At 39.4% G+C, this 24,032-nt stretch overlaps 1 protein-coding gene across 15 annotated transcripts in view; it reads left to right on the top strand.

The window, feature by feature from the left end:
- The window catches only part of RBMS3 (RNA binding motif single stranded interacting protein 3), a 1,500,462-nt gene that overhangs the window by 1,342,572 nt on the left and 133,858 nt on the right, over positions 1 to 24,032 (top strand). For all 15 annotated transcript variants that reach the window (XM_056800925.1, XM_056800928.1, XM_056800932.1 and 12 more), the window contains 3 exons: positions 8,071 to 8,117; positions 17,279 to 17,375; positions 21,532 to 21,582. In XM_056800925.1, coding sequence (XP_056656903.1) covers positions 8,071 to 8,117; positions 17,279 to 17,375; positions 21,532 to 21,582 — 195 coding nt within the window. The remainder of the gene's footprint in view (positions 1 to 8,070; positions 8,118 to 17,278; positions 17,376 to 21,531; positions 21,583 to 24,032) is intronic.

Here is a 24,032-nt window from a genome sequence, read left to right on the forward strand (position 1 = left end):
TCTTCCTGACTGGATTAAATTGCCATATGCACTCTTTCCTCAATAGATCTGAATATATGTGTTTAGATACATATACATATATATGGTTATTAATACCATCATATCTATATTATTATGTGTATAAAATATATAACAAATAGATATATTCTATTAACATGTATAATGTGTATTAACACATATAAGTTTTACTACATTTATAATAGCCATACATTTCATGAGCACTATACACACATGTATTTTATATATATATACACTTATACACCGAAGGGTAACCAAAATCATCACATTTGTCTAGAAATGGAGTCTTGTATTAGTACTGGGTCAAGTCATCTTCCCAAAGTATCTTTCAGTTTTGGCATTATGATAAATGCCATATGATTGCGATCACCCAGCAGTTGCAGAATGAAATACTTTCTTTCCATCTAACTTGAACCATCATCTGCCATTCCTCCTATACCAGTAATGAATGAACTAGGGGCTGAAGCCACATCCAACTGTCCATTGGTTGAACAGAGATAGGAAGATCTGGCATGAGGGAACACAGGTCAGGGGCAGGGAGGTCACAGTATGACAGGCATGAGAGCCATCTAGAAGCTTTAAAGGACTTTCTTGTAAAAGAAGGATTCAAATTCTTCTGATTGTCCCTGAAGGCCCCAAATACCAGAAATCAATGGAATTCCCAAAGAGATTAATGTAGGTTTGGTACTAAACGCTAAAAGTGAAAGCTATTCCAAAGTGAGATGGATAACTGGTCTTCCTAGACTGGCAGTGAGTTCTCCCTCCTTGAAGCTTTCCCAACAATGGCTTTACTTATTTGTCAAGTATGTTTTAGTGGAGATTCCTTTCTGGTATGGGTTGGCTTGGTGGCCCCTGAAATTACCTCCTGACGAACTCTGAAGCTCTGTTGAAAAGTAATAGATTTGGGGGGGGGGGGGCAGCTGGGTGGCTCAGTGGATTGAGAATCAGGCTCAGAAGCAAGATGTCCTTGATTCAAATCTGGCTTAAGACACTTCCTAGCTGTGTGATCCAGGAAGAGTTACTCAGAACCCATTGCCTAGCTCTTGTCACTCTTCTGCCTTGGAACCAATACATAGTATTGATTCCAAGATGGAAGGTAAGGGTTTAAAAAAAGAAGAAGAAAAGAAATGGATTTGAAATGCTCTTGAAATGTAAACTGAGAACAAAAATTTGTATTCAGCAGCACTTAGAACAGTGCCTAATACATAGGAGATAGTTAGTAAAAAGTTGTTGATTTGATCCTAAACCCAATAATTGAAGCTTCTTAAGAGTAAAATGAGAGATAATGGACTCTTGCTGCATGGGTTCTATCCAGTATAGATAGAGCACAGGGCTCAAAGTCAGGAAGAACTGAGTTCAAGCCCTACCTCAAGCAATGATTTGCAATATGACTGAACAAATAGCTTAACTTTTTATGCTTCAGTTTCCTCCTCTGTAAAGCTGAAGACATAAGACTCAATGTCTTCTTAGGTCCCTTCCAACTCTAAGTCTATGATCTCTGCTCCTTAGGCATAGGAGGGGTAAAAGGATAACTTTTTGATTAGGTTATAAAATAGATCCTTTTAGGGAAAATGGTTGGAATAGATGGTCTTTGTTGTTATTTAGTCATTTCTAGCCATTCATGACTTCATTATGCCTTCTGGGTTCCTCTTGCTAAAGATACTGGAATGGCTTGCCATTTCCTTCTCCAACTCATTTATTTGACAGATGAAGAAACTGAGGCAAAAAAGGTCAAGTGACTTAAGGTCACATACCTAGTAAATAGCTGAGGTCATATTTGAACTCAGGATGATGAGTCTTCCTGTTCCTGACTCCAGGTCCATTATTCTATACACTTTGCCACCTAGTTGCTCCCAGATGGTCTCTGAGAATAACTATTTGTATTCAGCAGCACTTAGAACAGCACTTAACACGTAGGAGATATTTATTGAAGGTCCCTTCAGAGTCAGAGTTTTGCCATTCTGTAATACTGAAAGAGCTGCCTTTCTAAGCAGCTATGAATATAGTAGTCCTCTCCTAAATCCATTATTTCTTCACGCCACCCCATTTCAAAATCAACCCTAAATACCCTCTATGCTCGGAAAACTGAAGTGGAATTTAAAAATGGAAAAAAATGTTGTTCCTAGTACTTGTTCAAGGCCAGAAGATTAAAAATCACTTTTCTGCATGTACACTGTGACAGTTTCACTTGGTTCCAAGTGATTTTACTCTTTGTGAGACTCTGGAGTTTGTAAACAGGCTGTAATGCTTGGTAATTACATAGCGGTGATTTCATGGCACCAGCTCAAGGCAGAGAGGGATAAATGGTACGAAAATCCATTTCCTCCATACTTTCCCTGGAAGAAACAAAAGGAAATTGCAGACAAAATCTGCATTAAGATCATATTAAGATTATAAAGTTAAATCAAAGCTATATTATACATAAAGCCAAGCCCAGAAGATCTTAAAATGGGAAGCAAAGTGTCAAAAATTAGCTTCCAAATTACACCCTCTACTAAATACCTGCTTTGTCCTAGCTCTGACCAAGTTATCAGCTACCATTAGCTTGGACTATTAAAGAAAACATTTAGAAATAATTATCCTGTGACCTTGAGCACATTGCTTAACTTGGCTTGAGGTGGGGGAATGAACCTTCTTAAGTGACATGCAAGTGTTTCGATGTTTCTGCTTCTGAAACTTACTATGTGACCTTAAACAAGGCACTTAGCTTCCCTGAGCCTCAGTTTCTTCATTTGTAAAATGAGGGGGTTGGATTGGAAGAACCTCAAGTTCTCTTCAAGTTTGTGGTCTATAATCCTATGACCCATTACTAAGCATCCTTAATATGGATACTTCTTCAAGGATTCAGGTCATAGTCAGTCCTTGACTGCCTCTCCTGGATCACTTACATGCTCAAATGAATCCATAGCTTGGGGGTCCACCCAACATGCTGGGGTCCTTCTTCTTGAGCTCTTGACACTGAATTGATATTGATGAATTGATGTTAGAGTTCTCTCAACTAATTTTTCCTCCTTCCTTATAATTATAGTCTCTGTCTCTCCCTCCCTCTCTCCCCCTCTCTCTCTCTCACACACACACTCACACATTCTCTTAGGCTGCTTAGGATGATACAGTGAGCAAGAGTGCTAACACTAGAGACAGGAAGACTTGAATTTAAATCTAGCCTCCAGCATATTTAACTACCAGCTCTGTGACCTTAAGCAAATCACTTAATCTCTGACTGCCTCCATTTCCTCTTTAAAAAAAAATTGTGCATAGTAATAGAACCAAGGGTTTGGGGAAGGGCAAAATAGGATAATATTTATAAAGCATTTTGTAAATCCTAAAAGCTCTATCCAGATACTATCATCATCATTTATTAAGCACATATTATATGGCTGGCACCATTCCACAAAGAATTAAACCATTCTTACTTTCAAAGAGATCATATTCCAATGAGGAGACCACAAATACAAATCTAAGTATATACAGAATAAACATAAAGAAAATGTATGTAGATATATGCAAAGTAAGTAAGTGTACAATAGAGAGAAGGTTTTTAGCCATTCGAGGGACTGGGAATCAGAGAAGGCTGCATGTATAGGGTGGTGGTTAGGCTGCCTCTTAAAAGAAGAGAGGGATTCTGTAAGGTGGAGGTGATGAAGGTAGTGCCCTCCAGGCCTAATGAAGATAGGAGAGGTGGGTTGCACATGTAAGAACTGGCAGAAGGCCAGTTTAAAAATAAAGACACATCCCCAATCCCTTTTGGAATGTGGAACATGTCAGGAGAAATTTATCTGTTGATGCTGCTATATATTCTTAGTTCTTCTACTATCTCTCTCTGCTTTTCCATTTCTGCTGCTGTTTGTACTTCTTCTTGTCTTATATTCCTAAACATGAGAGGACCTCAAAAATCAACCATATCTAAAATTTTAGACATATTTTTTCTCTCTAGAATATTTTAGGCAGAAATTTCTTTAATTCTTATGGTTTTAACTATTATCCTTTCGTGAATGACTCACAAACTGACATCTCTAGCCCTGAGCTCCATCTCTCTTCTCTAACTGCCTATTTGACATATCCTTTCTGATGTCCCCTTGGCATCTAGATTCAACATGTTGAAATTGAAACTCATCATCTTTCTCTCAGATCAACTTCTTCCCCCGACCGCCCTCTTTCTATCAATGCTCTGAACATCATTCTTGCAGCCTCCCTGTCTAAAAACCTTGGAGACATCTTCTGAATTCCCTTTTCTACTCCCTACCATATCCTGCCCATCAAGCAACATCTGTCATGTCCTCTCTTTGTGATCTCTCTCAAATATATTTCTTCATTTCTATTTCTACCACCATCCATTTATAGGCCTTCAACACTCCAGGGCATTTCAGGAATTGTTATCATCTCTTCCCTGTTTTCTCTCTTTTCCTAAAGTTCCCCATGTAATTCTTCACATTCATACTGCAACCAACTCATCTTCTTAAAACACCACTTTAAACCCTCTTAAAAGTCTTTGGAGATGTCATTTGACTTAAGAGAAAAAGTCCAGACCCATCAGCCTGGCATTCAAGGCCTTCCATAGTAGCCCCATTCCAACTTGATCAACTCATCTTTCCCATTGAGAGAGTGTAGTCTAAATTTCCCTTTCATCTTATCACTTGGCCCTTCTTTGCATCTAATCAATATTTTTATACCTTGCTAATTGAGTTCTTTGCTAATCACCACCTGAGTGTTTACAAACTTAACAGTAGACCTCATCATTCAACTGGAACTACTCTCTGCAAAGTTACTGATGATCTCTTACTTACCAAATCTAATGGTCCTTTCTTAGTCCTTAGCTTTCTTGACCTGTCTGAAGCTTTTGACACCCTTGATCACCTTCTTCTCCTGGATACTCTCATCACTCCAGGTATTCATAAGATTACTTTCATCCATTTCTCCTCTGATCTGTCTTCCCTCTCAGTCTGTTTTGATTCCTTTTCATAACTATGAATATCCTCCAATACTCTTATCTAGGGCCTCCTCTTTTTATTATATGTTATCTCTCTTGGTCATTTCATGAACTCTAATGTATTTAATTACCATCTCATTGCAGATGCTTCTGAGAGGTAAATATCCAGTCCTAGCAATTTTACTGACCTTTCTAACTGATTTTTGGACATCTTGAATTGGATATTCCATAGATATTTCAAACTCAACCCATTTAAAAGAGAACTCAATATCTTTTATTCAAAATCTCTCATTTGCCCAATGCTCCTATAACTGTAAAAGACATCACCATCTTCCCAAATATCAAGACTTGCAATATCCAGGTTATCCTCAATTCCTTACTGTTGTTCACCCCATGTAGCCAAACTGTCTTCGAATCTAACCCTTTTTTAAACCTTTGTAACATTTCTTTCTCTTACTCATAAAACTCTCACTTTTGCATATGCCCTTTTATTGGTCTTCCAATGCCTAATTCCTCTCTCCTCCAGTTGAGTCTCCATTCAGTTGCCCTTTAACCCTTTTAGGCTCAGTTTCCTTATTCATAAAGTGAAGGGTTTGGACTCAATGGCCTCAAAGGTCATTTCCAACCTGAAAATATGTGATGCTGATAATCATATTGAAGGCAAATAAGATATTGGGGGAGGAAACACCAACTCTCTATCCCATTTCAAAAAGGCCCACTAGAATATATCAATCATGTTGGGCTGGGATTCAAGCCACATTCTTTGGAGCCAGACAATTTTAACTTCATCAATACACAAATTTAGAGAAGCCTACCAATGCCCAGGGAGGAAAAAAAAAGAAAAACCTAAACAACAAAGGCCATTATTTGGCCTGCTTTTAATTTTTTCTTTTGTTTTCCTTGAGAAAAGGAATAGACTTCAGAAGTCTCCCCCCCAAAAAAAATTAATTTCCCTAGTAAAGTGTTTTAAATTCAATAAGAACTAAATAGTTTTAAAAAGGATTACAACAACATCCATGCCAATGCCAAACTTGAAAAAAAAATAGACAGTTAAAATTATAAAATTAATTTCTTGTTTATAAAAGTAGGCTGCAATGGCAGGTAGCTAGACAGTCTATCTGAGATAATCCTGCCATGGAGAAACTTCTTGGGAGCCAAAGGAATGTAGTGTAAGGAGGGCTACAAGTGGAATCAAGAGATTTAGGTCATAACCCAGCTTTGCCCCTTAATAATTATGAAACCCTCTTTGAGTCTCAACTTTGCTGGGACTCAGTTTCCTCATCTGTAAAACAAATTAGTTTAACTAGATGACCTCTTAAGTCACCTTTAACTCAAGATTTATGATCCTAACTTGAGCCTAACTCATCTGAACTTCAGTTTCCTATTCTGTAAAAATAAGGAAATTTGACTAAATGAGCTCCCAGATCCTGATAGTCTCTCTAGGCTTCTGTGTCTTGATGTATAAAATGAAGGGGTTGGACTGGATGACCTCTGAGGTTACTTTAAGTGCTCCATCCATGATCCAAATAGTCATTGAGCATCATCTGGTCTCCATTTCCTTATCATCAAAATTAGTGTTGGTGGAGATGATCCAGAAGCCTTCTTCTATCTCTAGATAAATGACTATAGAGTCAATCACCTAATTTCTCTGGTTTCAAATTCCTCCTCTACAAAAGGAGAAGGGTTGGACTTGATTCTGGGGTCCCTTCTAGATTAAGATCTAATAATCATTCTCTAGCACTCAGTTTCCCCATTTGTAAAATCTGAGACTCCTTCCAGCTCAAGATTTATAATCCTAATAGTCACTGAACCTGTCTAAGCCCGTGTTCCCTCATGTACAAAATAAACTCAAAGGTGTCTTTATGCCCCAAATATTTTATCTTAAGAGTTGCTTAAGCTTTTGGGGCCTTGTCTACAAAATGGAAGAGTTGGACTAAATGAATTATGAGTGTCTTTAAGTTTCTGGATCTATAAATATTAGAATTGCTTAACTTCTCAGGAATTTGGTTTCCTGTTCTAACAAATGCAAAGATTGAATTAGACATCCTATATCATCCCTAAATCTGGGATCACAGGATCCTAGAAGTACAAAATCAATTGAAAACCTTTGCTAAACCTACCCCTTGTGACTTGATGTGGGGTTACCATGACCCTAGGGAAGCTAGATGGTACAGTGTATAGAGTAGACTTAGAATCAGGAAGACTCATCTTCATGAGTTCAAATCTGGTCTTAGACACTTATTGGCTATGTGATCCCAGGCAAGTCATTTAACCTATAGGCCTCAGTTTCCTCATTTGTAAAAGGATTTGGAGAAGTAGATGACAAAGCCCTCCAAATCTTTACCAAGAAAACCCCAAATAAGGTTAAAAAGAGCTGGATATGACAAACTACTGAATAACACCATGAAATTAAAAGCAGAGCTCTGGTTGTATCCTCCTGATTAGACCAATGTTTTGGAAGCATTTTTAATTCTAATTATCCTAGATGCTAAGGACCTTCTCCTCCAGCCAATGAATTGGATGAAGCAGGATTCTGGTGAAAAAGAGCTCTGATACATTGCCTTACCATGAATCCTTTAAAATAATTATTCTTTTAGTACGTTTTTCTTTATAAATAGTTCAATGCATGTTAAATAGCTTTTCAGTTGTTTTGTTTGTTGTTGTTTGTTTCCCCCCTCCCACCCCAGCCATACAGGCTTAGGATTGCATTTTTAGAGTGAAAAGCTTGGTTTAGGCCTTCTTGAGAGGGATGAAAAGTAGTGAGGACACTAGATAAGATAGGGCCTGGTTTATGAAGTACAAAGGAACATCACTGAATCCACATTTCTCTTAACATGTCAATATGGATACAATGAACTTCCCATCATCTCACTGGGGATAAAGGGTGTGGCAAGCAGCCCTGAAAAGGAACTAATCATGGAAAGGAAATTATCTTCAATTCTAAGGAGGGAAAAGAGAGACAGACACAGAGACTGAGAGGAAGAAGGGAAGGAGGAACAGACAGAGCCACAGAGAAAGAGAAAGGGAGTGAGGGAGAGAAATAAAAAAAGGAAAGGTTTGATTTTTTTGTGACATGATAATGAGAATTTTTCTAATAATTTTTTCTTCCTCCCAACTATCTCTAGGCTGGCATGGCTTTGACCTATGATCCCACAGCTGCTATACAGAATGGGTACGTAATGCTATGTTTTCTTTTTTGAAATAACTTTTATTGATGTTATCTTGGATGTATTGAAACTCTTAAAATATGATGATGAAAAATATGTCCAAAACCCTTTTTTTCCCTCTTTTTCCATCCACTTCTGCCCATTCAAGGAAAGCAATAGGAAACCTTAGGCAAGAGACTTCCTACCATTTTTGTTCTTTTTCTTCCCTTAAAGTGGCCAAGATTCTAAATAACCTCCCATGTGCCCAGACTCCATTATTTCCTAGGCCCATTAATCTTATTCCATCTTTCTGAGTTGGAAATGTGTGGGTAGGAATAGATGAAATGAAGAAGGGGAGATCTAGCCTGAGTAGCATTATCCATCCAAGTAACAAGTAAGGACTGCTATTACCCTTGTGGTCTTTCATTTAATTGTTATTAGTTTGTGAAACAACTAGAATTGGAGTCAAGAAGATGAAAATTCAAATCTTGCCACTGATGCTTATTGGCTATGTAAACCTGGGTGCGTCATTTAACCCCATGTAAACCTGGGTGCGTTATTTAACCCCTCTGTGCCTCAATTTCCTCTTCCATATAATGGGAATAATAATAAAACCTTATTCCAAGAGATGTTGCAGGGATTAAATGAGATAAAATATATAAAGTACTTGGCATACCTTAAAGCACTGTATAAATGTTAGCTATATTTACCGTTGTTAATTTATTATTATTAAATGCTCAATTTCCTTTAGTTGTTGTTTTGAGTATTTTTTTTTAACTCTTACCTTCTATCTTAGAATCATGTGGCAGAATAGTGGTAAGGGCTAAGCAATGGGAGTTAAGTGTCTTGTCTAGGGTCACATACATATTTTTTTTTCATTCTCTCTGTCACTTTATTGAGAACCAAATCTTTATTTGTAATTGGGAGGGCTATGAAAAACAAGTTAGGTTGATCATTGCAGCTGATATTAATATATTATCGACTTTTAAAAGTCTTAAAAACTTTAGGTTTGGGACCAATCTTTGCCCTTGTCTTCACAAGTTTGCTGCTTTTCCTTTCTCTTCCTGATCAGATGGTATAGACCAGCTGCCCCCTTGCCTAATAGAATATACACTCCCCAAGGATAGGAATTTCTTGTTGTCACCTATCAGTGTGCCTTGTACATAATAGGTTCTTAGTGATTATTTATTAGATTGGATTAAATTGGATTAGACTGACCTGGAATGTATCTCCAGGGTCTTTTCTGCCATACAATTTCCTGATTCAAATCAAAATCCTTTGGGGTTGATGACTTAGAGTCTGGGGGTTGACTTGGTCCAGCCTCTACTTAAGGAAGATCACTGTGAAAGCTGATTGAAGGACTCTGATGGGGAGAGAGTTGAAGCAGGCAGACCCAACAATAGACTATTTCAGTGGTCCAGAGCTGAGGTGATGAGTACCTCAACCAGAGTGGTGACAATATGAGATGAGAGAAGATGTAGCCAAGACATGTTACAAAGGTGGATCTATGGGATTTGGCTCTAAGAGGATCCTTTACCATATTAATTGTTTACAATGCCCTTAGAAAGCCCAAGACTAAGTAGCTTCCCTATGTACTGTGTCACTGCTGTCCCAGGTATTTTATATGGCCATCTGATATTAGGTAATAGAGAACCTTTTCTTATAACACTAGGACTAAATTTTATATTAAGGAGACTTTGAAATTACAGTAAGAATGACTGATGCCTCCTCATTAATACCAGGCTGTTGTGTTACCCTGAGGTTAATATTCATGATGCTGACTTTTACAATATTGCCTGTGGACATGAGACAGGAGCCTGGGATGTTTATTTCTGTGTGTAAATAGGATCTGGTGCAGTTTCTGTGCTAGAGGAGACATTCTACCCTGGGGTTATTGACATATTCATGTTATTTTTATTGTCAGTGAAATAAGATTTTACCATATTGCTACCGACTGCCAAATCCCCCAAAGATAATATTTCTGTCCACAAAATAATGTTCTATTAGGGACCTCAGCTTGGAGTCTATGGATTTCTGGAGGGCATCCTGCCTAAATGCCAGGCAGCTGAGACCTTTTTTGCATTTCTTTAACATTGAGTTCCTCAAAGAGAACTTTTCAATTTTCTGAGGTGTGTCTCTGATGCATTAGAATTAAGCATTCAATGTAAGGGAAATACGGTACTATGGTACATGGGTAGATGGAAGTATGATGGACTGTCAACTAGCCTTGTAGTAAGGAAGACCTGAATACATACCCTTCTCAGTGTGGGAAACTGGCTAACTGGCATCAGCTTTCTTTGCCTAAATTATCTTATCTGTAAAATGTGAACAATAATAGCACCTGCCTCAATGGATGCTTGTAATGATCAAATGAGACCATATGTGTAAAGTAATTAGATAAATGTTAGTAGTAGAGAGAGCCATTTATTATTGTAGATGGGGCAGCATGGTGTGAAGATAGAGAGCTGGCCTCCAAGTCCATTACACATTGATTCAGAACAACTGGGTGTGTGATTCTGGCCAGGTCATTTAATCTCTATATCCCTCTAGCATGCCCTTAGGACTTAGATGTGTTTATTGTTGTTCAGATGGTCTAAATCTCTGTGATTCCATTTTGGGGTTTTCTTTTTTTTTTTTAACATTATTTTATTTGGTCATTTCCAAACATTATTCATTGGACACAAAGATCATTTTCTTTTCCTCCCCCTTCCCTCCCACCACCTCTCCCACAGCCGACACACAATTCCACTGGGTATCACATGTGTCCTTGATTTGAACCCATTTCCCTGTTGTGGGTATTTGCATTAGAGTGTTCATTTAGAGTCTCTCCTCAGTCATATCCCCTCCACCCTGTAGTCAAGCAGTTGCTTTTCATCAGTGTTTTTACTCCCCCAGTTTGTCCTCTGTGGATAGTGTTTTTTAGATCCCTGCAGATTGTTCAGGGACATTTTGGGGTTTTCTTAACAGAGATCCTGGAGTGATTTGCCATTTCCTCCTCCAGCTCATTTTACAAGTGAGGAAACTAAGGCAAACAAGGTTGAGTGACTTGTTCAGAGTGATAAATTAGTAAGTATCTGAGACCAGATTTGAATACATGAAGATGTGTCTACCTGTTTCCAAGCCAGGTTCTCTACCCAATGTTCCACCTGACTGCTCTTTAGAACTTAGATAGTACAATGGAAACATCCCTAGTACTGGAGTCAGAAGACCTGGGTTTTAATCCTGATGATTACTCCCAAAGTTATTTCGAATTAGTCACTTAACCTTGGTCAGCCTCAATTTCCTTACCCATAAAATGAGAGGGATGCACCAGCTGGCCTCTGAGGTGCCTTGGAAGTCATGATCTTTGATATTTTTAATTTCCCTAATGACATGGGTTGCAATTCGCATGGGTGAGAAGTTGCTACCCAGAAAAACTGACTGATGAAAAATCATAAAAAGTTTGTGCGTGTGTGTGTGTGACAGGAGAAAAATCTCTTCCTAGAAAAATAGACCATTGAATGCCAGGCAACTCCCAGTAATACTATCTGCAAGGCACATTAAGTACTTCCCCATCCAAAAAAGTAGTATTCCTGAATTCTGACTCACACTGGTGTGGCTGTTGGAGCTAAAGGGATCTGTCAATCTTCTCCCCATCCCATCCATCCCAAGAAGCCAGGGCCCCTGTGTTCTCTGAGTTTCATCTGTGTTCATGGCTAATTTTTCATTTGATACCTGTGTGAAAGAGCTTTCAAAACCATGACGGAGAAATGGTGCCGGCGCAGGGGGAAGGAAAGGAGGGAGATGGAGGAACCCATTTTTCCGCACTCTCACCAAAGTCTGGCTAGTTCTGCTGATTTCTCTTCCCATAAGTCTCCTACTAAGCTGCTGATAGAATAGCATGCCTTGGCTTAAGCAAGCATTTCCTACAAATTTGGTTAGTGTATGTTTGGACTTAGGAAGGGCTTATTTCCAAGACCTGGAATTAGGGGATCAAGGAGTGTAGTAAGTTACTTCCCCCCCATACAGTTTTCCATTGAAATGACTCTTTTACCTCGAGTGGCACTGTTTGAACTTGCCAGAGAGTATGAAATGCCATCGCTTGTCTGATGGATAGGATTAGAGCGAAGAGAACAAAAATGCATTAGAGTTTCTCTCCAGGGTTCCCTTTCTAGTATCAGTTTACTGCTATGGTTTATTTATGTTTCTGTTATCACGTTTCCCCATAGAGTTTCCTGTAAACTCTGCCTGTCAATCTGTTTCTGACGGCTTTCATTTATGAGACACCAATTGGTGCACTTTACAAAATAGACCATCCAAGGTGAAATGTGATTAGTGATTGGCTTAGCAAAGAATGACCTTATCTCGGGAGCAGCAGGGCATTTGACCCAGACAAAAGCCTCTGTGCCCAGCTTGAGGCAAGGGGGAAGTGTTTGGCCTGTGGACAAGGTCATCCGGGGAAGCAAGTCACCTGCCAGGAAACAAAGAGCCTTTCTACATTCTTCAACTGCTTGGGAATGTCAAATACGTTACCAAAGGAGAATATTCTAAATTCAAGTGGTTTTTTTCTCAAAGAATTGTGTTTCCTAAAGCATTTTAACTCATGATATGCAAAAGGAACTAATCTTTGGCTGTGTAGTATAACAAAGTGAAACAGAACTACAAAATGAGGTGTTTGGATCAGTTGACTGCTTATGTCACCATCAGCCAGAAATTGATGATCCTATGACTCTTAGGTTGGTCAAGAAGTATACGTGAGCCCTTATGTGCCTAGCACTGTGCTATTATTAGGGTGGTACTACCTGAAGACAGCTAGTTCATGCAGTAGGTAGAATAGTGGACTTGAAGTTAGGAAGCCACGAGTTTGAATCCTGAATAGATAACTTTCTACCTCTGGTCTTGGGCAAGTCAGTTAACTGTTTTGTCTCAGTTTCTTCATTTATAAAATAAGAGGGTCAGACTTGATGTCCTTTAAGGTCCCTCCTCACCATAAATCCATAATTCTATGGCCCCTTCCCCCTCTGCTGTGTGCCCCATTTTACTGCTTACTCTCTTGCCTTTCCAATAGCATGGGGTAGGAAAAAGAGAGCTTCTGCCTTTAGGGAGTGATTCTATCTCCTTTTCCCAAGATCCCTGCTCTCCTTCTTTATCATCTCCCTCCATAAAAGCCCCTTCCTTTTCAGCCCTCAGGTTGTTTTGACTGACCTACTTTGGGCTCTCCCTGAAACATGAGGCATTAAAGAAAGAAACCTGATTTTAAATTCCACTGGTATGAGAGCTTCCTAAAGGCTTGGACCACTCACTAAGGGAAAACAAAGGCAAAAAGCCCATGCCGGGTGGCTGTTTTCTCTGACTATTACTAATTTCCTTTTCCCAGGGCTACTGATTGATGTGGGATGGAGGGGACCCTCTCCACCAGCCCGTCAGAAGCACCGGCATCTCTGTTACTTATTAAGGCATGATCTTACTTTCTCTTTGGCCATTCACTTCTCGTATTTCTAGACTCAGAAGCTCAGTTTTTCAGTGACTACAGAGATTTAGAAATATAACTGATATGTATAAAAGAGGGATACAAACTGGACCGGTGTTTTCAGTAATGAGAGTATTCCCGAGTGAGGCAATTCTCTCTACCAATGCAGATTGGCAACTTCTCTGCTACGTATAGCCTTTGAGAACCTCTGGAGCATTTTTTCTAACCCTTACTTTCTGCCTGTGTAGCATTTTAAGACAAAAGTGCAAAGGCTAGGCAATCAAGGTTAAGTGACTTGCCCAAGATCATCCAGCTACGGAATATCTGAGGCCAAATTTTCCAGAGTATTGAGAGGTTAAGTGACTTGCCCAGAGTAACACAGTCAGGAGTGTCTGAGGAGTCACTATCAATAAGGCTATGTCTCTATCCTCCAGATCAGATCACACTGTCTCTTTATATCAATGAACTCTGACATTTCTATAGCATTTAAAGTTGGCAAAACACTTTATAGCCATTTTTCTCATCTGTGACTTACAATAGCCTTGCAAGGATGATATTATCCCTATTCTGCAGCTGAGGAAACTAAGGCACATGATAAGTTAGGGGACTTCTCATTGGTCATTTAGCTAGTAAAGTCAGAGATAGGATTTGCACTTAGAACTTCTTGGCTCCAAGGCTGCTTAATTATCTACTTATCAGGGATACCTCCACTTACAAAAAAGAATTATATTCATTCAACACTCATTTACTAAATATGTATTGAATGCCTGCTATGCCCAGAGGTCTGTGATAGGCACTAGGTGTGGCGAAAACAGACGATTAGAAAATTTAGATAATAAGACACAATGCCTGTCCTCTTGCACCTTGTCTAATAAGTGAATGGGATCTTTTAGGAGACAATTGGGAGGCAAATGTCAGACAAGTACCATATCATAACCCTAAGTTTATGATAAAAATCTTATGAAGAGAGAAAGAAGTACATACCTCCCAAGGATGCTGTTAGGATCCAATGGGATCATAAGTGTACAGGGCTTAGCAATGTGCCCAGCACTTAGTAAACACCATATAAATGTGGGCTCTTCTTCTTCATTATTATTATTCTCAAAGCAAATTACTATGAGAAGGTCAAAAGTTGTTACTGACCAGGAAAGCTTTCATAAAAGAGATGATGTCTTACTAGAGTCTTGAAGGATGGATAGGAATGACAGAGAGAGACAGACAGATAGACAGACAGAGACAGACAGACAGACAGAGACAGAGACAGAGACAGGGAGGAGGGAGGGAGAGACAGACAGAGACAGAGACAAAGAGAGGGAGGAGGAGGAGGAGGAGGAGGGAAGAGAAAGAAAATGAGAAGATTTTGTAGGCTTCTAGTACATATCAGTCACTGTACTAAGCAAACAAGTTAGACAGCTCTTGCCCTCAAAGAGCTTCTGTTTTCATGGGAGGGAAAAAAGGCATAGAGGGTCATAGAAAGCAAAGGGTAGTACTTCCCTCTCCTCACCTCCTCCCCACACCCCACAGCACACACAGACACACAGAGGATTGATTAGAGGAATGCCTAGAAGAGATGGGATGAGTCCCATCAAAATAATGTAAAAGCCACCCTATCATGGTAGCAGCCTGTGGGACAGAGTTCAAGGCTCCAGTTAGAGGGAGAGAAAGATGATGACCTGAGGGGTCATGGTAACCAGGAAGGAAATGAGGAAAGAAATCATCCCGTAGGGAATAGCATGAGCAGAAATAGTAGATGTGACAGTGTGGTACAGATCTGTTTTGGCTGCAGCATTGCACATGTGGAAGGGGAATCATGGATAATAATAAGACTAGAAAGATAATGAGTCAGCAAGTTAGCACACGAGTTCCATGGATATTGTCAGAGAAGTAGAATGGAGAGGAGTCACAGAAAAAGGCTTAGCGTTGGCCTGGAAGGCAAAGCCTGACAGCAGCTAGGATGGGGGAGGGGGCTCCCCAGAATGCAGTCACATGTCACGTTGGTTCAATACCCTTCCTCTCATCTCCCTACATTCAAACCATCATTATGAGAGCTAATTGTAGTTCACATTTATATGGCACTTGCAGGCTTACAAAGCATTTTATGTTTTCTCATTTGATTTAACAAAGGAAGAGTTGCCTTTTCCTCTCTTCTTTACCCCCTGGTGGGACAGCACAGTCATTTGTGTATAAACCAGTCCAATTCAGTAATAATTTATTAAGTGCCTACTCTGTGCCAGATGAGAGTCGGATGAGAGGTGGACACCAAGGGTGGATGAGCAATGCTGACAAGGGTTCAGTAAGCCCTCACACCAGAGGAGCTGTCCTCCCTGGGCAGCTAGGTGGCCCCATAATGGACACTGGCCCTTACACAATAGATGCTAATTCCCCCTGGGAAGCTAGGTAGCACCACAGTGCACGGAACTTTGGCCCTTCCCTGATTGGTGCTATCCTCCCTGGGCTGCAAGGAGGTGCCAAAAGGCATAGAATACTAACCATCACCCCAGAGGAGCAAGTCCTCCTTAAGTACTCAGAGTATGCCACAAGGAAAAAACCTACAGAACCTGGTCTTCCCAGGTGATCTCCCATCCAAGGTCCAACCAGACCCAAACCTGCTTAGCTTCCAGGATCAGATGAGATCTGTGTGTTCAGGGTGGTAGGGTGGCACATGCAGGAGCCACAACTGGGTCAAGGGTAGCCCATGGGTCTCAGACCCATTGATGAGTTAGGGGGTGTCCCCCCCAAGTATGTGAAGATTTCTTGACGTGAAATGAGCAGAAGAGAACAATGTGTGCCAATGGCCATGGAGGTGACTTAAAGCAGGTGCTGTGGTGCATTTGAGCTTGGTCAGACATGGAAGACTTCAAGGTTATACACTGACTCCTGGGCTACCCCCATTGACTGTAACTTTTGTCTTGGCCCTGGGCTTCAATGATGCTGAATGATAGAGTGAAACTGGTATCTCGGTGCAATTCTACTTCATTTAAAACTAATTCATACATTCATGAAGCCAAAACATCATTGGTAATATTGTTGGGTCTCTTCCAAAACAACAACTCTGAGCCTGTGGGGATACAAATGACAGGAAGAAAGAGGGTCCCTGCCCTCAAGGACTTTATAATGGAATGGAGGAAGACAACAGAAAAAGGAATCCCAAGAGGGATTGGGGGAAGATCAGAGTGGATCTTGCTCTGTGGAGTTGAAACCAGCAGAATAGCAGATGCAGAGTGGAATGAACCAGAGTCTAGGCTCTGCCTCCTATAAAGAAAGGCATTGGAAGGTTGTCCTCCAGCCCTCCAATCAGAGGGCAGAGAAAACTGAAGGTGGTGGAGTCAGTGGAGGCATGAGAGACTTGCTTGGTGATGAGAGTAGAGGTGATGGATGTATTATCATCTTGGAAGGAGTATCTTGTTCTGTCGAATTGGACAAACAGGTAGAGCCACTTTCTCTTGCTCTTAGGGCTTGGGGTAGTTGTCCATTTTTGCTTAAAAACCAATTCCCTGCATCTCTTGGCTTTTTAAAAAATTGGTTAAAGATGATGCCATTCTCTTATCTAGTGAGACTGTTGAGGATTAGGGTTCCAAAAGGCCTCAGATGGTGTCTTCCTGGAGTCAATGGCTCAACGCTTTGCCCCACTCCCGCACCTGTTGCTGGTGGTTCCCTCAAAGGAGAGCAGGGTGGGTGACGGGGCCTGCAGGGCAGGTGGTTGGTTCATGAATCTTCCTTTTTTCTTTCTGTTTGCAGCTTTTATTCTTCACCGTACAGTATCGCTACAAACCGCATGATTCCACAGACATCTATCACGCCATTCATTGCTGCTTCCCCTGTGTCCACATATCAGGTATGTCAGACTCACTTGCATCTCCAGGGGGGTCTCGCTTGATAAGAAGGAGAGGTTTCCAAATGGGCAGAGACAGAATAAATCCAATCAAGAATCAAAAACCCGAGTGGCCTTGTACACTTCAGTCATACTTTACCTCCTCCTTACAACTGTCCTTAAGTAGCAGCAGCCATAACTTCCTCCTCGGGCAAGGACTTCAACTGTAATTACCATCTTCTTCATTTAATTCTCAAAGTCTCCATGTTCCTGCCTCCCTTCCTTCAGTCACTTTTTTTAATGACCACACTTGGGCTCTAGTTGACACCCTCAAAGGAGTCTCCTGTTGGATATCAAATTGTGCCTCTTGTCTGTTATTTATCATTCCTTTCATTTGTTTGCTTTTCTAGCTGTCTTTACTGAATGCATCATTATAGCAGGGCTCCCCCACCCCGTAAAAACATTTTTGTCCATGCTCTAATAAAAAAGAAAGAAAAATGTGGATTTTAATATCACATATTAATATATTTTAATTAAACTATATAGTAATAATTATATCTCTAAATTTCATATTGTTCTGCTTTATTAAATAATATATTAATAATTATAATATATTTATATCCTATGGTAATATATTTTATTAAATAACATTAATAATTATATTTTAGATTAAGATATCTGATTAAATAATATATTAATAATTATAATATATTTGCATCCTATGAGAATATATCTTATTAAATAGCATTAATAATTATATTTTATGCTATCTGGTTAAATAATATATTAATAATTATAATATATTTACATCCTATGAGAATATATCTTATTAAATAGCATTAATAATTATATTTTATCTTGGTATCTGATTAAATAATATACTAATAATTATAATATATTTTTATCCTATGGTAATATATTTTATTAAATAACATTAATATTTATATTTTATCTTGATATCTGATTAAATAATATGTTAAAAATTATAATATATTTATAACCAATGGTAATATATTTATTAAATAACTTTAGTAATTATATTTTATATTAAGGTATATTATTAAATAATATATTAGTACTTATAATAATATATTTATATCCCATGGCAATATATTCTATTAAATAACAATACTTATTTTTATGTTCAGATATCTGATTACATAATATATTAATAATTATAATATATTTATATATCACATGGTAATCTATTTTATTAAATAATCTATCGATAATTAGATGTTTATATTCTATGTATTAATATAAGTAATATATTAATAATAATCTATTTTAAATGACCTTGGAAGCTGAGACAGATGGAGAAGTACTGATCATAGATAATGATATCTGATATGGGAAAAAACACTAAACTAAAATATACTTCCAACTCATGGGGCTCAAAGTATCACCAAACATGAGACAACCACAGATTTCCAACTCTCTCCCTGCCAAAAGGAATTGGTGGAGGAGGATGACAGGAGAGACCTTTTGTAACAAGGTTGAGGGAAGGGGCTTGTTAAGTGATACATTCTTCCTTAGAGGTGTGCCACTTTTACAAGTTTTGTAGTACTCATATATAATTTACAGATGAACATACTAACATTCATCAGCTGAGGGAAGATGGGGAATAAAGCTGTATTTCTAGCCATTTTCCCTTCATTCTCTGACATGTCATCTTTTTGTCATGGAAACTCTGGTTATTTCTTCAGAGTATTTTTTTTCTTTTTTAAAATTGGAGTGTCCAGCCCTGAGGTCCTGGTCTAGGAGGGCCTGGTATCTGGTATAACTTATACTAGCCTCTAGTGCTTGGGTGGAGGGAGAGGTCAGGAGGAGTCCAATTGGTAGAAAGTCTTTCCAAAGTCCCCTCTAACCTCCTACACCACTCAAGAATAATCAGTCAAGACCTCAGAGGTTCTAGGCATGGAAAGGTAAGGAAATCTCAGTGCCTTCATAGATGCCCTAGACCAGGTTGTCCAACTCTCAATACAGAGGCAGAAAGAATTGAAAGAGGAGAAATCCTTCTTGGGGAAAAAAAATCCTTTCTGTTATCTTATTCTTCCATGGTCCTGTATAACCGACTTATTTGTGCTTGTTTTGTGCTTTATCCTATGCTTATTTTCTGAACAGCCCTACTTACCTGTCCTCAGGAGAACAACAATATAAGAGCTAGGATGGATGTCCTTGTTATTTTACACTGTATCTGCACATGTGTGCATGTATGTTCTATAGGGAGGGGAAGGGATTCACACTGTATCTTCATTGATCTGTCCCTGTGGTATATGTGATTGCTCTCTAATTCACTCAAGTTTCATTCCATCCTGGCCTTCCATCACATTCCAGGTCGTCATAATTGTTAGGCCATCAAATGCATGACTATTTTTTTTCTTTTCTGACTTCATCCACATCCCTACCTTCCAGATCAAGTCATGTTCCTTATTTACAGCTTATATTCTCCATATATTTTTGTGAATCAATGGAGGAGACTTTTATTGGCATTGCATGAACAGGCCATGGGATTATTGCATTTCTAATTGCCATTCCTTGGGAATAGAGAGAGTATGGACAGGCGACATTCAAGTTTGTTCTCTGGGTGTTGGACTATATGTAGTATTTCTGTTCTAAGGTGGTCCAAAACCACCTATGATGTACCCCAGGTTAGGGCATTTTGATACAATGAGAAAATAATTGCAAAGAACTCATCATACTTGTGACTTTTCCCAAGTGGAATTTAACCCCAGCTTCCTAGTAAAAAAGAAAAAAGCAGCAATGTGTAATGAATCACTGATCATTTCCATTGATGGCTTTCCTTTGGTCTAAGACTTATCCAGAGTCTCTCTAGTATGAGTTCAATGCCAAAATGTCTTCCATGTTTTTCTACCTGACAATTTCCTTCTATAAACTGACTTTCACTTCACTGGCACTACTTTCATGGGCCCAAAGAAATTAAACAGGGTATACTGTGGCTGTTGTTGATGTTTCCCCATTCTCATTTTCACAAGAAAGGGCTGAATATTTTGCCTAAGTCCAGATCATAGCTAAGACTTTGTCACTTTGTGCAAAACTAGGAGGCCCCTAAAGACTAGATTTACAATTTCTGTGTGATTTTATCACATTGGTTAATTACTAAAGTGACAAAAAAATACATAAGAAGGAGAAAATTCCTGGTAGAATCTAGACCGATATATCAGAAAAGAGAAAATATGGGGGCAGCTGGGTGGCTCAGTGGATTGAGAACCAGGCCTAGAGACAGGAGGTCATAGGTTCAAATCTGGCCTCAGACACTTCCTAGCTGTGTGACCCTGGGCAAGTCACTTGACCCCCATTGCCTAGCCCTTACCACTCTTCTGCCTTGAAACCACTTCATAGTATTGATTCCAAAATGGAAGGTAAGGGTTTAAAAAAAGAAGAGGAGAGGAGAGGAGAGGAGAGGAGAGGAGAGGAGAGGAGAGGAGAGGAGAGGAGAGGAGAGGAGAGGAGAGGAGAGGAGAGGAGAGGAGAGGAGAGGAAAAGAGAAAATATATCTCCTTCCCTTCTTTGTAGAAGCAGGGGATTATGGGTATAGAAAATTATGCCTCCTATAATACTTTACCCTTTCCACCCCCGTCAGATAGTCCATGGAAACAAGGCACTGTTTATATCTCAACAATGGAGTCACCTTGAAAAAGAGATGGGGAAATCATGATTCCGTTAGCTTTATGCCACCCAGAGTGGTATGGTAACTCTTCGTGACTCATTAATTGCCAATTTGAGTTGGCACAACCCTCCACCCATCCACCCACCCTTACCATGGAGAACAAGGGACTAACTAGGAGCCTTGGTGATGTGGACCCTTTGGCAAATGCCAGATCACATTTGTTACCTCTCCTGTAGGAAACAATTCCATGGGCAACCTTCCATAATCCATCTTCCTCTCTCAAAAGGCATCATTTAAACTCTCATCAACTCAATTTCTATTAAAATGAAGGGATTCAGCTAGATGACCCTGAAGGTTCCTTTTAGTTCCAGGTCTATGATCCCATCAAAGAATCAACCTCTGCAACTTCCCCCCGACCTACAACATTTCTTCCCAACTGTCTTGTAACGTTTATCTAAGACCAGTGTCCTATCAAACATAGCTATGCATTGAAATCACCAAGTTCTCTCTGTGCTTTTCTTGTCCTAACAAATGCCATTTGCTACATAGGTCCAGAGCACTTCATGGATGCCTCACCCACCCTACGTTATGCAGCCAACAGTAAGTGAAGACTCAGTCACTGAGGCTAACTATTTCTCTTTTCCATGTGGTGTGTGTGTGTGTGTTTGGGATGCTTTGGGACTTTAAGAACTTGTCTCTTATGGGAGCCTCTGCCTCTAAGAGGCTACCAAAAGCATTGATTCAAATAATAATAATTGTTATAATAGTCATAATGAGGGAAAGTGCCCTGGGTTAAAGAAGACAGGACCTCCTCATTTAAAGCCCCCCATTCTTTGTGTCATGGGAAGTTCTTACTTGATGCAGGAGCTTAGGCCAGCCCAAGACTGGTTCTCTTTGCTCACAATCAGAGAAAAGAGGTATTTTGTTGTTGCTGTTGTTGCTTTCATGTTTTCAGCCCAAGTGTCTTTGCTTCTGCCCACTTGATTTGAGGAGAAAATGGGGGAATGGGAGGGAGAGATTGTGAGTTTCATGGGCTAAAGATCTCCTTGAAGTGATGACTTAGACATGTATGCCCAGGAGGTGGGCATTCCTTTTGGATAACCTAGTACTGCCTCCTCTGAGTCTTAAGTTATACATTTCTTTAAAAACAAGGAAATCAGCATTTTACCCAATACACAGACATGAACACACACAGAGAGGATATATATAGCTTGTCTCTTACATTATCTCATCACTCAAATACTAAGGGAGAGGGTTAAAAAATTCTAACACACTTCAGATTGATGTTTCATGTTGTCCTTAAAGGTGACAATGCAGACATAGGCAGAGGAAAGGCAGGTTTAGATAATAAAACACTTACAAGAAGCAATGAATAGGTATAAGGAAAAGACATAAGGTTCAGAAATCAAGACTCCTGGATCTTAGTTGGGCAAGTCAAACAAAATTGCTGAGCCTCAATTCCCTCAATAACTGTTTTATATGTACTTTTTTGATTTGTATAATGTCTCACCTGATAGAATGTAAGTGTCTTGAGGACAGATCTGTTTTACCATTTTCTTTGGAATTCTTGGGGCCTCACAAAGTGCCTGGTGCCATTATGGATGCTTCTTGGTGCCTATAATTCATTGGTTAAAGAAAATACCTATCATTTTCTGTCATTAAGGTGAAATAAAAGATCTATGAACTTTTGACAAAGTACAAGATATTACCCAGATGCAATTAGGTTATTTTAAAGAGTTAAAAAGGGCAAATAGGAGTATAGTGGATAGAGTGTTGGACCTAGAGTCAGGAAGATTCATCTTTATGAATTGAAAACTAGCTTCAGGCATCTCAGAGCTGTGTGACCCTGGGCAAGTCATTTAGCTCTGTTGGCCTTATCTGTAAAGTAATCTGGAGAAGGAAAAGGCAAACCACTCTAGGATCTTTGCCAAGAAAACCACAAAATCTGGAAATGACTGAACTTCAATAAATTGCTTTAGCAGACAATAGCTATGTGACCCTGGGCAAGTCTCATAACCCTATTGGCCTCAGTTTCCTCATCTGTAAAATGAGTTGGAGAAGGAAATTTCAAACCACTCAGGGATCTTTGCCAAAAAAAAAAAAAAAAAACCTTATGGGGGTCATGAAAAGTCAGGCATGATTAGAAATGACTGAACTAATTAGTAAAAAGTAATGAAAGAAATAGATGAAAAAAGTGATTTTCATTTTGCAAAGAAAGTGGATTCAAATCCCATATCTGTCACTCAATACTTGTATGGGTTCAGGCAAGTCCCAACCTCTCTGGGCCTCCATTTTCTCTCCTATAAATGACCTCTTAGTTCCCTTCTACCTCTTAATCTATGATTCTAAATTAAATCAGAATGCCACAACCCCAACCAGATACACACATGCTCATACCTAGAAGTACTAAACACATTTGCAAATATTCTCTGAACTCTGGGAATTTCCAGTCTTATCATCCTATCTCAACTTTTCACAAAAGCATAGAATCCATTCCTTGTCTTATGATGTTTTGTTGCTATTTGTTTGTTGGTTGATCTATGGAGTTCCTCTACTTTCACCATTATGAATTCCCAGTTGGAAAGATGTCTATAAGTGAATCTTCTGTAAATTATAATCCTAAGGAATTTAATGGCAACCCTGAAAGGTGATTTGCCTAATCTTAATCACAGTTTTCACCCTGTCACAGTACTACTCAATAAACTCTATTGGCTCCTGGGCCCTTCAAGGATCAAATATAAAATACTCTGTTGAATTTTCAAAGCTCTTTATACCTTATCCCCACCCAATGATCTTTCCAGCCTTCTGACACATTATACCACCACCTCTGTCACACACATTCTCTCTGTCTCTCTGTCTCTGTCTCTGTCTCTCTGTCTGTCTGTCTGTCTGTTTCTCTCTCTCTCTCTCTCTCTCTCTCTCTGTCTCTCTGTCTCTCTCTCTCTGTCTCTCTGTCTCTGTCTCTGTCTCTGTCTCTGTCTCTCTCTCTCTCTCTCTCTCTCTCTCTCTCTCTCTCTCTCTCTCTCTCATCCTGTTATACTGTTCTCCTT

This window comes from Monodelphis domestica, chromosome 5 (genome assembly GCF_027887165.1).
Source record: "Monodelphis domestica isolate mMonDom1 chromosome 5, mMonDom1.pri, whole genome shotgun sequence".
Taxonomy (NCBI): Eukaryota; Metazoa; Chordata; class Mammalia; order Didelphimorphia; family Didelphidae; genus Monodelphis; species Monodelphis domestica.